The 15,632-nt window shown below is 35.9% G+C and overlaps 3 protein-coding genes across 3 annotated transcripts; 2 read left to right on the top strand and 1 right to left on the bottom strand.

The window, feature by feature from the left end:
• The first annotated feature begins 1,627 nt into the window (after positions 1-1,627).
• Positions 1,628-3,102, top strand: LOC135597297 (peroxidase 1-like). The gene is made up of 4 exons (XM_065090062.1): positions 1,628-1,870; positions 1,959-2,147; positions 2,235-2,400; positions 2,487-3,102. Exons 1-4 carry the CDS (start codon positions 1,652-1,654, stop codon positions 2,903-2,905), a joined length of 993 nt encoding a protein of 330 aa, XP_064946134.1. The 5' UTR covers positions 1,628-1,651; the 3' UTR covers positions 2,906-3,102.
• Positions 3,103-6,721: 3,619 nt separating this feature from the next.
• Positions 6,722-8,095, top strand: LOC103970582 (peroxidase 39). The gene is made up of 4 exons (XM_009384408.3): positions 6,722-6,983; positions 7,060-7,251; positions 7,333-7,495; positions 7,578-8,095. Exons 1-4 carry the CDS (start codon positions 6,774-6,776, stop codon positions 7,991-7,993), a joined length of 981 nt encoding a protein of 326 aa, XP_009382683.2. The 5' UTR covers positions 6,722-6,773; the 3' UTR covers positions 7,994-8,095.
• Positions 8,096-8,511: 416 nt separating this feature from the next.
• LOC135594978 (NDR1/HIN1-like protein 2) lies at positions 8,512-8,850 on the bottom strand. The gene has a single exon (XM_065085479.1). It carries the CDS (start codon positions 8,848-8,850, stop codon positions 8,512-8,514), a length of 339 nt encoding a protein of 112 aa, XP_064941551.1.
• Between the last annotated feature and the right edge of the window lie 6,782 nt (positions 8,851-15,632).

The following is a 15,632-nucleotide window of genomic DNA, read 5'->3' as shown; positions in this document are numbered from 1 at the left end:
TGTTCTAGTCTCTGAAGTCTTCCAGTTGAAGATGTGCAAACTGAAATTAAGAGCTTACACTTCAAGAACACACACAAGAAAAAAGGAGTTTAAAATGTTGTAGATTATTCCAACATTGCTGGTAAAAGCTAATCTTATGAGCAATCATCTCCGACAAATTATGTCACTTAGTCCTCATTATTTATGTGTGATCAATCTTCCTTGGTGCTTATCCACAATCTCAGTGCCAAAAGTACAGAAATAATTGAGTAACCTATGGCACGTAGAAAGCACTAATCTATCATAAACTCCTGACATATTCCTACTGACGCGGTCGAGTATCCCTTTGACCTCTAAACTTGAAGATAAAATAGTGACACCGAAACAAGTGTTTGGATGAAGAATTGCCTGTGTAGTACACAGTACGTTAGCCTTGAAGTACACAGTACACTCCTATCAGCTGACAACCTTACTTCAGGGATGAGTCTTCAATGACCCTTTGATGGAACGAAAGAGTACAACTCCTTTGGTCAGTTTCAGTAATTCAACTAGCTTGATTTTGTTGAAGGCAAATATGAAATGAATACATACATACATCAATTCTTCACTCACTCACCTTTTTGGGTGATCTTGAGAGAGGACCAAGCTAAGCTAATGGAATCATTGTTCCTTCTTATCAGTAACAACAAGGATAAGTTTTAATCCATTTTATGGGCATTGAAGACAAAAGAGAAAGAAAAAATGCACTTAGGGGTCCAACTTAGCCACCAATATAGCATTAATCTCCTCTAGAACAGACAGCATGCTACCCTTCACTGTCACAAACAGTGCAAAATGGACTTAATATGGTGCCTTCATCTCCAGAGTTACTTTTTTACTAGACTTTGATTTGATAAATGTTGATTAATTATCTTGTATATATACTGTAGACTGACTCTATAAGATAAAAGCTAACCCTAAATTTGCTTCTGACAGATAGAAGATAACCCTTTAATTTAGCCTACCCTTAAGAAAAATGCATGACAAATATAAACATACCAATATAAATCTCACATACATAGTTCTTATGAACTGATGATACCTTTTCATGCAAGAGTTATACAATAAGGATTATGTTTAGCTTGGATACCACAAGATAAATCATTTATTAGTGCTTCAGAACTATTTTTAAAAATATTTGAATACAAATTAATAAATATAATTTTTATTTGAAAGAATAAATCTGGTCATAATAAATAGTTAAGGGATATAAACAAATTATTATTTGTCATATATTATGATCAAATTACTTGACCATATGGTGAAGATTAGTGGATAGTTTTGCTGTTTCTAAGATGGTGTGAGCCTCATGTAGTGTAGTGGATAATGAAATTTAGGTTATTTACCAAGTGAAAAGGATCTTCTAAATTCTCAATGGAAATGGACAGCTTTGATTGCGTAGCAGATGTATACTTTATTATACCATAACAAAGTCAACCCCTTTTCTTCCAACACATTGTACTCCGATCTTCTATCCACAATCTTATATACGCAATAGAGAAGAGGGCTTACCAAAAGATTAACATCTTTTTATATGTATGATAGCCTGCACAACTCATCTATATAAACAACCTATGGCTCGCTACTCTGTTCAGACACCCAAAGAGAATTTAACCTTCATCTTCTTCTCAACATGAGGTCTTCCATGGCTGTGTCCAAATCCTTGCTGCTCTTGCTCCTTGGTTTCCTTTGTTGTAGCTCGACAGAAGCCCACGTCGAGTTTGGATTCTACAACGATACATGTCCCCATGCAGAGGCTATAGTTCTTCACGAAATGACAAGGATTATAGCTGACGACCCAACACTTGCAGGCTCTTTGTTGCGGATGCAATTCCAAGATTGTTTTGTTAGAGTATGCAACTGTGTCCTTCTTCTTCTTCTTCTTACTTCGCCACAGACGTGAAAATATAGGCTAATAATGACAAGTTTATTGTACGAAGGGATGTGATGCTTCCATCTTGTTGGATTCTTTGAACAACAACGTGGCTGAGAAGGATGCCATCCCCAACAAAAGCCTTCGGGGTTTCGACGTGATCGATCGGGTCAAGGCTAAGCTGGAGGAAGCTTGTCCAGGGATCGTCTCCTGCGCTGACATCATAGCCATGGCAGCTCGTGATTCGGTTTACTTGGTAACTCGTGTTATCTTATGCAACACACAGCCGAAGCATGAGTTTCGGAAGGTTGCTTCAGATATCTGAAGTCATTTGAATCTGCAGGCAAATGGACCATATTTTCCGATTCAAACTGGTCGAAGAGATGGAAACAAATCAGAAGCTTCTGACCTCATGGCTAATCTGCCACCACCGACTGCCAACATCACCGAGCTCAAAGCTTTCTTCCTCCAGAAAAACCTAACCGTCAAAGACCTTGTTGTTCTATCAGGTACCCTTTCTTTATAGTTCTCCTCGTACTTCTTTCGAAGAAAAGGCTAAACATCCGAGTATGACTTTGGATCTTGTCATGATTAGGTGCACACACCATCGGTTTCTCCCATTGCTCATCCTTCTCGCAGCGACTGTATAACTTCAGCGGGAAGGGCGACACGGACCCATCACTGGACATGGAGTACGCAGAAAAGTTGAAGAGGAAATGCAAGCCCCATGATCATGATGACATGAGGACCCTGGTGAAGATGGATCCCAAGAGCCCCAGAAGATTTGACTTGTTCTACTACAGGCTCGTCTCCGAGGGGAAAGGCCTCTTCGCGTCCGATGAGGCTCTCCTCCACGACCCCGAGACGAGAGCGTACGTCGAGCGCCAGGCCATGGCATCGTCGGCAGAGGAGTTCTTGAACGATTTCGGGAGCTCGATGGTTATCATGGGAAAGATCGGAGTGCTCACACACCAGAAAGGCGAGATCAGAAAGAAGTGCGCTTACGTCAACTAAATAAGCTTCATGTTCTCATGAAACCTGTGATTGGTGGTCCTCTGGTTTGATGTCTGCTTCGAGTTTGGGAGTTCGGTCTTGTGGTTTGGATGGTTGTACAATTCTTCATCATACACAATAATGCCGCCATGTCTGCGTGCAATCTGTGGGTGTCTGCATGCATTTATTTGTAAGCAAAATGGAAGATTAAGTTGACTGCAGTTGCTTCGCTTCCAACATTGATTTCTTTTCTCCAAAAAACGAAAGGAAAGAATCTCGCTTATGTCACCACAATCCATAAGATCTATCAAAGTTAGGAAGAAATGAATTCCTCCAAAGATTATAAATGGCCAGTTCTTCTCAAAATATATACATTATTTTACAATCATTCATGTTAGATATCAAGTGAAAAATATCCCTAATAATATTTAGAATTCTCCAAGATGGAGGAGATTATCTACTAGGGATATCGATCATCATCTTAGAATTTGATTAGATGTGGACACAATAAAAATTATTCTTAAAGGCCAAACAAAATCCTTCCTGGATAGTCTTTATTTCAGAATAGTTAGTATGTTATTAAGATACTTGCAATCGAAAAAAATAATATAAACATCATCATGTCAAATAGTAAAAGTCAACATTATCATCACATTCATAATTGCAAGAATTATCATGATTTAATTTGATCTAATCAATTGTTAGGTTTTCACATTTAACAGGATAAGGGTAAGGCTTGATTCTTCCCTCACGTTCAATTGACTTTGTAATGGGTATAAATAGGAGATAATTTTGAAGAATAAAGCAATAGAATGAGTCAATTTTTTTATAAATGATATTATTTTGATAACTCATAAAACTAATAGAGTTGTAGCAATAAATACTTTTTTACAAAGATGTAAGAATTATATATATATATATATATATATATATATATATATATATATATATATGAGTTGTTTAGAATAATTTGATACATTTTGTCCTGCTCTCATCAATTAATGATAAATTTGGTGATAACAGAGAGATTTTCTCAGCTACATAGTAGATGAGATTTCCTAATTATACGAGAAAATCTCGCTGCTTAGTTGAGGAAATCCTCTCCTTCACCATGTATAAATAGGCACCATATGATACTAATTAAGATGTGCTTTTTTTTATTTTTATCATTTCATTCTTCGTTTTGTCATGGTATCAGGGCCAAATAGAAGATTAGAAAATTGAGCATGCAAGGATGTGTAGTTGCTACCTTTGGATAACTTCAAGGGGATGAAGATTGCTACATTAATGGAGATAAGATGACCTGTATGTGGGAAAGTACTATGGTTCCCTATGGGAACAGTAACTAGAGCAGTAGAGGTAGATGATGATGTCGTCATGTCCACTATAGTTGTTATGGATCGACAAGTTCTGTAGATCAGAGATAATGTGGTGAGATGCGCTAGAGTTCACGATCCAATTATGATTAGTAGTATTTGGAGTAGTCGTGAGATTTGCTTGAGGCCAATGTGATTGTGCAGAAAGTCGGGATCGAGATCAACAAACCTTTGCGGAATGACCGACTTTATCACATAATTAGTAGATAACTCTTCATTGGTTTGTGTGTTGAGGGCACTAAAACTGCTGATGATTAAAGTAACCACCTTGGTTGTTGTGATTGAAATGTTGATGATGTGGAGGAGGTGTTTGGTTGGAGCTCGGAGACATCTTGGTCAAACCTTTATTGATAGTCTTGTTATACTGATTGCCCCTCCTCATGTATTTTTGATTGACTTGAGCCGTGATAGATGGTCCGAGCAATTTGTCCTCATGCTTGAGATATATCTTAAAGTCAATCAGCTTATCGTTGAGTTCTTAGAATGACACTGGTGAATCACGTGCCCGTATTGCTGCTGCTAGTTCCTTGTACTCGTCTCCTAGGCCGTTGAGGATATAGACAGTAACTTCTTCATCACTTAGGGAATGACCTATCAAGGCCAAGTTATCGATGATAATCTTTATGTTATATAGATGATATTATTGTCATAGCCAATGATTCCTCGGAGATTCAAACATTTCTAAAGCAATTGGCTGATCGATTCTCCCTCAAAGATTTAAATCTCTTGAGCTATTTTTTAAGAATAAAAACAACATTTACATCCTCAGTCTCCTCCTCTCCTTCTAAAATATATTCAAGACTTATTAATTTCCTCGTCACCTATTAAATTGTTTAAGAAGAATATTATTCTCCATCTCCTCTCCTTCTAATCGTTCACGATTTCTTTATAAGGGATATGAAGAAATTCACAAGTAATATGATGCAGAATAACAGGTTTCCTTCTATCTCAGCGGCATGCCGGGGAATGAATGAATTTATGAAGGAGCTTAGTTATGAGTTAAGTTGGGCTTTTGGATATCTGCTATGGTTGCCATTAGATTGTAGTATATTCAAAAGCCACGTACTAAGGTATATTATTATATAATAACTCAAAATTATCTATCTTAAATATTTTTCACCTTAGTCGTGGGATTAATCTTAGCTTATGATCGGGCAAAAGTGCCTTATCGCAATATGCATAAGAGTCCTTCGATAGATTAATTGGTTCCTTCCTATTGTGAGACTCAAATTTTACTATGATGATTCATTCGTTAGATTAATGATAAGAATGTTGAATCAATCTTCGCTGAATATAAGTCTCTAAAGAGGAGAGAGGCGCTGTACTATGAGACTGACTATTTTGATGAGGCTACAAGCACTAAGCTCGAAAGGCTTCTAACAGATTTAAGTGAAATCGAATTCTCAAATATTTGTCCTATAAGTAATTTAAAATATTATTCTTTATATCTGAAAATTACTGAAATGTTTTGATGTATATATATAATGTTTTCCATGTGTATAGAGAGAAAAATGAGATAATCAACTGATTGATCAAATACGTTAAAAACTTACTTATGAGTATTTCTATAATAGTATGGTATAGTAATCAAATTTTCGATTTTCAATAGAAGAAAGTTTTGGTATGAATAAATCCAAGATTAATCATATACCAACCTCTTTGGATCCATTTGTCTTTCACGTTAACAACAGTGAGTAGACCTAAAAGACACCCTATTACCCAAGTTTCCAAGGCAAAAGCAGCTCAAGCAGACCTAATATATCAAACAAGTTGCTATAAGAAAAGGCAAAGGGAATCCGATCTGCTTCGCAAAATAACTTTTCGGTGTCGTGCACAGATAAAACAAATGAAAACTTGTATTGCTGCAGGGAGAGAGATTAATTTCAGTGGAGAGATTTGACTATGACCGATGTCTGACCATTTTACTTACTGTAGTAATTCCATCATTTATTAGGTCAGCTAACGCATCATACGCAGGTCGGTAATCCACTGCATATGCATTATTTATCCTTTCTTTTCTTTGAGACGCATCATCTAAGATTTCTTGTTATGTTGGTTCTATCTGTTCATAGTGTGTAAGGTAGTACTCACTATGTTAGATGGGCATCCCACACAAAACAACGAAGAAGCTGATGGCAGGACAGAATAGTATAGTGCAAGAACATGGCCCAGTGATAATTAATGAGTTCTACACAAAAGAAAAATAAATTACACTTTAAATTAACCAAAGAACACGAATAGCGAAAAGGTTTGTAGGTTGTTCATCATTGCATTTTCTCGAATACAAACAAAGAATTCACTGGCAAGTTTCTCAAGGCTTTACCTTGAAACCAAGAACATACATGCTGAAACATATTACTTAAAGACTGCTCTCTCTCTCTCTCTCTCTCTCTCTCTCTCTCTCTCTCTCTATATATATATATATATATATATATATATATATAGCAGAGAAGGCCTATATATTTGCCCCATCGAAGGATCATAGTAGATAGCTTCAGGCCACAGGAAGCAAAATGAGGAACGTGAGCGTCAGGTGCATTCTGATATGTGTTGTGTTGAGCTCACTGAGCTGTGTGAGGTCGGATATTGAGTTGGGTTTCTATGACAAGAGCTGCCCGACCGCGGAGAAGATGATATTTGACTACGTAAAGCAGCACGTACCCAATGCACCTTCTCTTGCTGCTGCTCTTCTCAGGATGCACTTCCACGACTGCTTTGTGAGGGTGAGCATCCACCGGATATGCTTCTTTGTCTTCCCTTTTCACTGCTCTGATGGCTCTTCGTTTTTCCTGTTTTCAGGGTTGCGATGCTTCTGTGCTGATAAACTCCACCAGAAAGCACCAAGCAGAGAAATCGGCACTGCCGAACCAAAGCCTCCGTGGCTTCGATTTCCTGGACAGAGTGAAGAGCTTGGTGGAAGCTGAATGCCCAGGGGTTGTTTCCTGTGCAGATATCATTGCCTTGGTTGCAAGGGATTCAGTCGTAGCCATAGTAAGTAGCCAAAATATAATTAGATTATCCTATCCATCAGAGCCAATATATACTTCAATTCAACTCTGTTTACCACATTAGGGAGGCCCGTATTGGAATGTTCCAACAGGACGTAGAGATGGTCTGATCTCGAGGTCGTCGGAGGCATCCAAGGAGCTCCCTGCACCAACATTCGACTTCACTGCTCTTCGATCATCTTTTTCTAGCAAAGGATTAAATCTGAAAGATTTAGTAGTACTGTCAGGTGCTAAATTCGACATTGTTTCGTCAAGCAAGATGTATTTTGATTGTAGAGGAGGACTAATATCGAACTCTCTTCATCGTAGGAGCTCATACTATCGGAGTCTCTCACTGCCGATCGTTCAGTAATCGGCTGTACAATTTCACCGGTAAAGGCGACGAAGATCCCTCCCTAGACAGCTTCTACGCAGACGACCTGAGGAAGAACAAGTGCAAAACTCCAAAGGACACGACGACGATTGTGGAAATGGATCCGGGTAGCTTCAGAACCTTCAATCTGGGATACTACAAACACCTGCTCCAGAGACGAGGCCTCTTCCGGTCTGATGCAGCTCTGGCCACTGATGCTGCCACCAAGTCGGCGATCATTAAGCTTGTGAACAGTCCCCTGGAAGTCTTCTTCAAAGAATTTGGCTTGTCTATGGAGAAGATGGGCAGGATTGAGGTAAAGACGGGATCTGCAGGCGAAATCAGGAAGAACTGTGCTGTCATCAATGTTTAGGCCTCTGTTCTTGCCCGAACTTATTGTGTTTGTTTTCATTTGGCATTTCAATGCGAATTCAAAAAATAAAAAAGCAGCTGAATATAATATTTATTTGTGGAACATTTTTCTTTGATGAATTGGCTTTATCGATGATATTTAGCATTATAACTCCTCAGACAAAGCACGGATATATTACAATCAATATATATATATATATATATATATATATATATATATATATATATAATAATAATAATAATAATAATAATAATAATAATAATAATAATAATAATAATAATGTAGGCAATAATATGATACTACTTCCGAGGCTTGAGCCGCGACCTCCGTTTCTTCTGAGAAGGGCGCATTCTCACCATTTTGCTCGTTCTCAAGAGCTTCCCATCCTTCCCTACGTGGACGCTTCCCTGCATGCTCATCCGGTGCAGTCTGCTTCTCCAAAACCACATCTTGTACTTCACCGCCGCCATCAGCTCAAATCTCAGCTGCGCCCCCCCGCTGCTGATGGCGTCGCTGACTCACCGGCCGCAGCTCGCCCCTCCCCTCACCTGGGCAGTCTTCCCGTGGCCCTGGTAGAAAGGCTGTATCGTCGTTGACCCCACGCTCGCATCCATCACGTACAGCGACACGTTCATGTCGCTGTAGTAAACCCCGCCGCCTCTGTTCCTGTTGGCGATTTCGATGCCGAAGAAGACGGTGGAGTCGGCGGTGCCGTTGTTTGGTTGCAGGATGGTGACCTCGACGATGGTGTAGGAGGGGTCGGAGATGCGGAGGCTCAGCCATATGAAGAAGACGACGAGGCCGGAGAGGACGAAGAATTGGAGCAGCCAGCAATAGAACCTGTCCGTGTCCGGCATGGCGAGCTCATCATGGTCTGCGAACGATGCTACGGGAGAAGAGGAGCAGAAGTGCATGTTAGGGGAGGAATCCTGAGAATTGCTTGCGGCTTGGAAAGCTTCTGATGCTTTCCTCTATTTCGAGGTTATTTTGAGGGGATTTGGGATATTTTGGACCAATATACAATCTTTCTCAAATGATTGGAAAATAAATTGGGCTAATATACTGTCAGTGACAATAAACATACGAGATCGACCAGCGGCTCCCTCCACTGCCGCCGTCTCGTTAGTGACCAGCGCTCCACGGTCACACGAGATCGCAGCCCTAGAGCGCCGCCACGGCGATGCCCTCCTTCGGCGCCACTGCTTCCTCTGCCCGCGTTGATGGCGGCTCCTTCCGCTCGTAGCCTCGCCGCCCGCAAATGGTGCTAAAAGGATGATGTCGCAAATACAACACTCGAAATGAAATTGAATTAGGCGAAAGAAGAACGAAAAAGCAAGCAAATGTCGAATTCGACGTGCGACATAGAAGCTTGGCAGTTCCATGCATCGCTCAAAGCATCACGTACGTGCCGTCGTGTAGGAGACATGAAAGACTAATAACTTTCTATTAACCATCACCAATATCATATATACAAAAAAGATCATTCGCTGAGCAAATTCTATTAGGACTGGGACACAAATTCCACTTCCATAATATTCTACAAGCTTTCTAACATCAGCATCTCTAATCTAAAATTCTATTTAATTTCCGATATCATCGTCACCAACAATGCCGTCTCCGAATCCTTTTGAATGAGTTGACTGCCGCATGCACTCCAGGGCAAGTTTGCTGGTGCTGCTGCTAGTTCTGACGTGAACGTAAAACCTGGATCGTGCCTGAGAAAACAAAAGGAATATGTACTTGATTAGCATGTAATGTATATGTAATCGTTATTATTAAATATCTTATTTAATAATAATATAACCGTTCTCATTCATAATTTATTATAATCAATTTTTTCATTTATTATGGTTTAAATGATTTCAGTTTTTTATTCATTATAAATGAAATCGTTATTATTAAATTAAATATTTAATATTATTAAAAAAATTTATTATGATCCAAACGTTATAAATTTGAATTAATTTTTGAACGTTATAAGTTGGTGATAATAAATGTTCTTGATGAGAGAACATCTATATAAACGAGGATTTTGGTCCTTGGGCTCAACATCTTTTTGAAGTCAAAAGAATTTCTTACACCAACTAAAGTTAGAGTTAAGAGCCGAGAAGTGTCAAAGTTCAAGAAGAAGAAATCGTTGTAGAAATTCTTGATAACAATGGCTGAAGGTACACTATTTCGTTTCCACATCAATTTTTATTGTGTTTCTATTATAATAATTTAGAAACATATTTTGGTATCAAAGATTTCTAACAGTTAGAATCAGAGCCCTCTGACCTCTACCTTGATATGAGTTTTTATTTTTATACCATGAATATGGGTTTATTTTGGTTTCGTTTTGAAACTTCTTGATTTATTTCATATTGAAAATCAAGGATATAATATTTTCAATATTTTTCAATCAATAAAATGCTTATATTATGTATGCATATTTGGTTATATTAATTGTGCTTGTGAGTCAATTTTATATATCCAAAATGTCTAGTGATCCATATAATCTTAATTAATTAAGAATTAATCACAATATCCTTAATTAATTAAAATTATATAGAAAGTTAAAATAAGGATCACATAAGTAATTAGATATCATATTATGTCTAATTATATTTTATATAATAATTGTTATCCCACATGATTTTTTATTATATTCAATATAATTAATTAGGATAAAATATCAAATTATTTTCATGAGTTACCTACAGGGATTATGAATTGGAATATAATTTGATAGTTTTATCATAAAGATCATTTGAATCTATTTGAATTAAAAATTTAGCCCACAAGTAATTTTTATGTCATGAGATTCATATTTTTTTTTTCATGTTTCATATAGGTAAAACATGCAATTTAAACTATTAAGCCTCAAATTTTGACATAAATATGTTTGATTTTATGTAGTTTCTCAAACTGTTAATTTATCTGATATTCGATATGACATTCCCGAACTTATGTGTGATAACTATAAGATATGGAAGGAGAGGGTTCTCCTCCATTTAGGGTGGATGAATATTGATTATAATATTAGGAAAGACGAACCACCTATAGTCACTAATACTAGCACTCCAACTGATGTCATGTTATATGAGCGATGGGAGCGATCCAATCAGCTCAGCGTGATATTTATCAAGACTAAGATAACTACTGGCATATGTGGTTCTGTTGACCAGTATAAAAAAGTCCGAGACTTGCTACAAGCTATTGATGAGCAATTCGTCACTTTGGAAAAGGCACTAGCAAGTACCCTAATAATGAAATTTTCATCCTTTAGACTCACTAACATAAAGGGTGTGGGTGAGAATATAATGCAAATGCGAGATATTGCAACTATTAAGAAAGTCGAGGTTAATATGTCAGAATCTTTCCTAGTGCACTATATTCTGAACACCCTTCCACATTAATACGGACCTTTTAAGATTTCATATAATACACAAAAGGACAAATGGTCAATCAATGAATTAATGACCATATGCGTTCAAGAAAAAGAGAGGCTAGTGATGGAACTGGGTGAGAGTGCATTACTACTAATCACTCGCACGGAAAGAACAAAACTGACAAGAATCAAGCCAATCAGAATGCTCATCAGCAGAAAAAAGGTAAAATACCACCCCAAGCTGATATCAAAAAAGAAGCAAGTTGTTTCTTTTGTAAAAGAAAGGGACACGCAAAGAAAGAATACACGAAATTCCAACAATGACTTGAAAAGAAAGGTAAACCAACCTCGTATGTGTGTTATGAATCTAATATGGTTAATATTAATATTAACACCCGGTGGATTAACTTTGGATCAACAATCCATATTGCAAACTCTTTGCAGGGTATGCAAAACCTAAGAAAGCCAGTGAAAAGTGAGCAAAGCATCTAATCAGGAAATAAGATGGGCTCACATGTGGAGGCAATTGGAACATGCATTTTAACTTTTAAGTAGTGGTTTTGTTTTAAAATTGGAAAGGACTTTTTATGTACCAAGTTTCTCATGAAACTTAATTTTTGTTTCCATACTCATACCATTTGAGTATTCCTTTAATTTTAAAGACATATCATTTCATTTATTATATAAATCTGATTATGATAGGAAAGGTATTTTGTCTGATGGTCTTTACCATATTTTATTATAAAATGATGATACTCGAAGTTCAATGCATGTTCACACTAGTACTAAAAAATATAATATTAATGAGGACTCCTCTATATTATCTATATTATGACATCGGAGATTAGGATATATCTTCATAGAAAGAATTAAGAGATTAGTTAATGATGGGGTGCTTAATACTCTTGATTTTACTAATTTTAAGACTTATGTGGACTATATTAAGGGAAAGCAGACCAATAAATCCAAAAAGGGTGCTAATAGGATTTCAGACATATTAGAGATTATACATACTGATATATGTTGTCCAGACATGGACATACATGATCAGAAATACTTCATCTTCTTTATAGACGATTACTCACAATATATGTATATATATTTAATTTATAACAAAAATAAAATATTGAACGCCTTCAAAGTCTTTAAGGTTGAAGTTGAGAACCAATGTAGTAAGCAAATTAAAATTATGAGATCAGATAGAGGTGGAGAATATTATAGTAGATATATTGAAAATAGGCAAGCACTTGGTCCTTTTGCTAAGTTTCTTCAAGAACATGGGATTGTTGCCCAATACACTATGCCTGATTCTCCAGATCAGAATTGTGTTGCAGAAAGAAGAAACCAAACATTATTAGATATGGTGCAGAGTATGCTTAGCAACTACAATCTTTTTAAGTTCTTATGGACCGAAGCACTAAAGATGACTATGTATACATTAAACAGAGTTCCAACCAAGGCTATCCAAAAGACACCATTTGAATTATGGAAAGGTTGGAAACCGAGTTTGTGACATATACACATTTGGGGATGTCCGTCTGAGGTCAGAATGTCCACAAGAGAAGAAACTGAACCTGAGGACTATTAGTGTGTATTTCATTACATATGCTAAAAAGTTCAAAGATTATAGGTTTTATTATCAATCTCACATAACTAGGATTGTTGAATCAAGAAACGCTAAATTTTTTTAGGATGACGTGATTAGTGAAAGCGATCATTTCAGGAACATAGTTTCTGCACATGATCATATAGAATCTCAATCTTCCACATCAAATGATAGATTGGTTATAGTTCATAGCACTCCTCAAGTACAAACTAGTGTTGAATAATCAATCATTGAAATTTCACAAGTTACTAATAGTATTCTAATAGATCAAGCAGTTCAGGAATTACAACAAGCTCCTGAACAACTAGTTGAACCACAAGTTCCTTAGGGAAATATTGGCACAACATTAAGAAAAACTTCTAGAAGTAAAAGATCAGCAATTCCTAGTTATTATGTTGCATATCTACAAGAATCTAACTATAATATTGGAGTAAAAAATGATCTTGAAACATTTTCACAAGCCATGAGTTGCAAAGAGTCAAATTTGTGGTATAATGCCATGAAAGAATAGATGAATTCCATAATGAGCAATGGAGTCTGGGATATTGTAGAGTTGCCTAATGAAGCAAAGACTATTGATTGTAAATGAGTCTTTAAAACTAAGAAAGATTCGTTATGCAACATTGAAAGATACAAGGCAAGACTTGTTGCAAAGGGATTTACTCAAAAAGAGGGAATCGATTATACGGAGACATTTTCTCCTGTATCTAAGAAAGATTATCTTCTTATCATTTTGGCATTGGTTGCTTATTTTAATCTTGAGTTGCAACAAATAGATATGAAAATATCATTTCGTAATGGAGATATGGAGGATGAGGTTTATATGAAACAACCTAAACGTTTCTCCTATAGTATTGGTGAACACTTAGTTTGTAAGCTTAAAAAGTCTATATACGGTTTAAAACAATCCTCCGGCCAATGGTATTTTAAATTCTATGAAGTGATTTCTTCATTTGGATTTGTTGAAAATCCCATGGATGAATGCATATTCCAAAAGGTCAGGAGTAAAATATGTTTCCTTATTTTATATGTAGATAATATTTTGCTTGCAACTAACGATAAGGGTTTACTGCATGAGGTGAAACAATTCTTTTCTAAAAATTTTGATATAAAGGATATGGGTGAAGCATCTTATGTCATTGACATTAAGATCTATAGAGATAGACCCCGAGGTATTTTAGGTCTATCACAAAAAACCTATATCGATAAACTTTTAGAAAAATTTCGGATGAAGGATTGTTTACCAAGTGTTGCTCCCATTGTGAAAGGTGATAGGTTCAATTTGAACCAATACCCAAAGAACAACCTTGAAAAGGAATCAATAAAAAATATCCCATATGCTTCTACCATAGGAAGCCTTATGTATGCTCAGGTCTGTACTAGACCTGATATTATATTTGTTATAAGGATGCTAGGTCGATATCAGAGTAATCCAGGTATAGACTATTGGAGAGCTATAAAGAAAGTGATGAGGTATCTATAAGGAACCAAAGATTACATGCGTATGTATAGATATACAGACAATATGGATATGATTGGTTACTCAGATTCAGACTTCGCCGATTGTGTTAATGTTCGTAAATCAACATAAGGATATATTTTTATGATGGTTGGTCAAGCTATTTCTTGGAGAAGCACTAAGCAGACCTTGATTGCTACTTCTACCATAGAAGTTGAGTTTGTCTCCTATTTTGAGACTACTTCACATGGTGTATAGCTTAAGAGTTTTATTTTTGGGCTTAGAATCATGGATTCTATTTTTAGGCTATTAAGAATTTTATGTGATAATTCAGCTATGGCTAAAAACAATAAAAGTCAAAGTCAAAGTAAACACATCGACATTAAGTATTTAGCCATAAGAGAACGTATAAAAGAAAAGAAAATGATCATTGAGTATATTAGCACTGAATTGATGATTGCTGATCCTTTGACTAAAGGCATGCCACATTTAAAATTCAAGGATCATGTAGAGAAAATAAGACTTGGTTATACTTTGAAATTATATTGAAACTCTTATATATTAAGAAATTTTCTCATTCATATGCATATTAATTTGAGAAAATATATTGTTACTGGACCAAGAATAAATATAAAGTTTATTCATTAAGTAATATTACCACATTAAGATTAAGAAATTAAATACATCATGATACATGGATGATAATACTCACTCTTAGAGGACTTATCGCTATGATTTGTGTATTTTTTTTTAATTATTCAATAAAATTTAATTCAAATTATTAAGCTAAACTTATGATCAAATGGGAGAATATAACCGTTATTATTAAATATCTTATTTAATAATAATATAATCGTTCTTATTAAGATTCATAATTCATTATCATGAATTTTTTCATTTATTATGGTTTAAATGATTTCAATATTTTATTCATTATAAATAAAATAGTTATTATTAAATTAAATATTTAATATTATCAAAATTCTTAATTATGGTCTAAAAATTATAAATTTGAATTAATTCTTGAACGTTATGAGTTGATGATAATAAATATTTTTTTATGGGAGAACAGAACATCTATATAAACTAGGATTTTGGTCCCTGGGCTCCACATCTCTTTGAAGTCAAAATAATTTTCTATACTATCTAAAGTCAGAGTTCAAGAAGTGCCGAAGTTCAAGAAGAAGAAATCGTTACAAAAATT

This window comes from Musa acuminata, chromosome BXJ1-2, assembly GCF_036884655.1.
Source record: "Musa acuminata AAA Group cultivar baxijiao chromosome BXJ1-2, Cavendish_Baxijiao_AAA, whole genome shotgun sequence".
Lineage (NCBI taxonomy): Eukaryota > Viridiplantae > Streptophyta > Magnoliopsida > Zingiberales > Musaceae > Musa > Musa acuminata.
The sequence above is the reverse complement of the archived record's forward strand: the minus strand, read 5'-3'. Positions and strand labels throughout refer to the sequence as shown.

Bases quoted from the DNA above. Each gene is read 5' to 3' on its own strand.
- LOC135597297 (XM_065090062.1), top strand. From the start codon at position 1,652: ATGAGGTCTTCCATGGCTGTGTCCAAATCCTTGCTGCTCTTGCTCCTT. The intron at 1,871-1,958 runs GTATGCAACTGT...TATTGTACGAAG, and splicing joins TCCAAGATTGTTTTGTTAGA to GGATGTGATGCTTCCATCTT. The intron at 2,401-2,486 runs GTACCCTTTCTT...TGTCATGATTAG, and splicing joins AGACCTTGTTGTTCTATCAG to GTGCACACACCATCGGTTTC.
- LOC103970582 (XM_009384408.3), top strand. From the start codon at position 6,774: ATGAGGAACGTGAGCGTCAGGTGCATTCTGATATGTGTTGTGTTGAGC. The intron at 6,984-7,059 runs GTGAGCATCCAC...TCCTGTTTTCAG, and splicing joins TCCACGACTGCTTTGTGAGG to GGTTGCGATGCTTCTGTGCT. The intron at 7,252-7,332 runs GTAAGTAGCCAA...TTACCACATTAG, and splicing joins GGGATTCAGTCGTAGCCATA to GGAGGCCCGTATTGGAATGT.
- LOC135594978 (XM_065085479.1), bottom strand. From the start codon at position 8,850: ATGCCGGACACGGACAGGTTCTATTGCTGGCTGCTCCAATTCTTCGTC.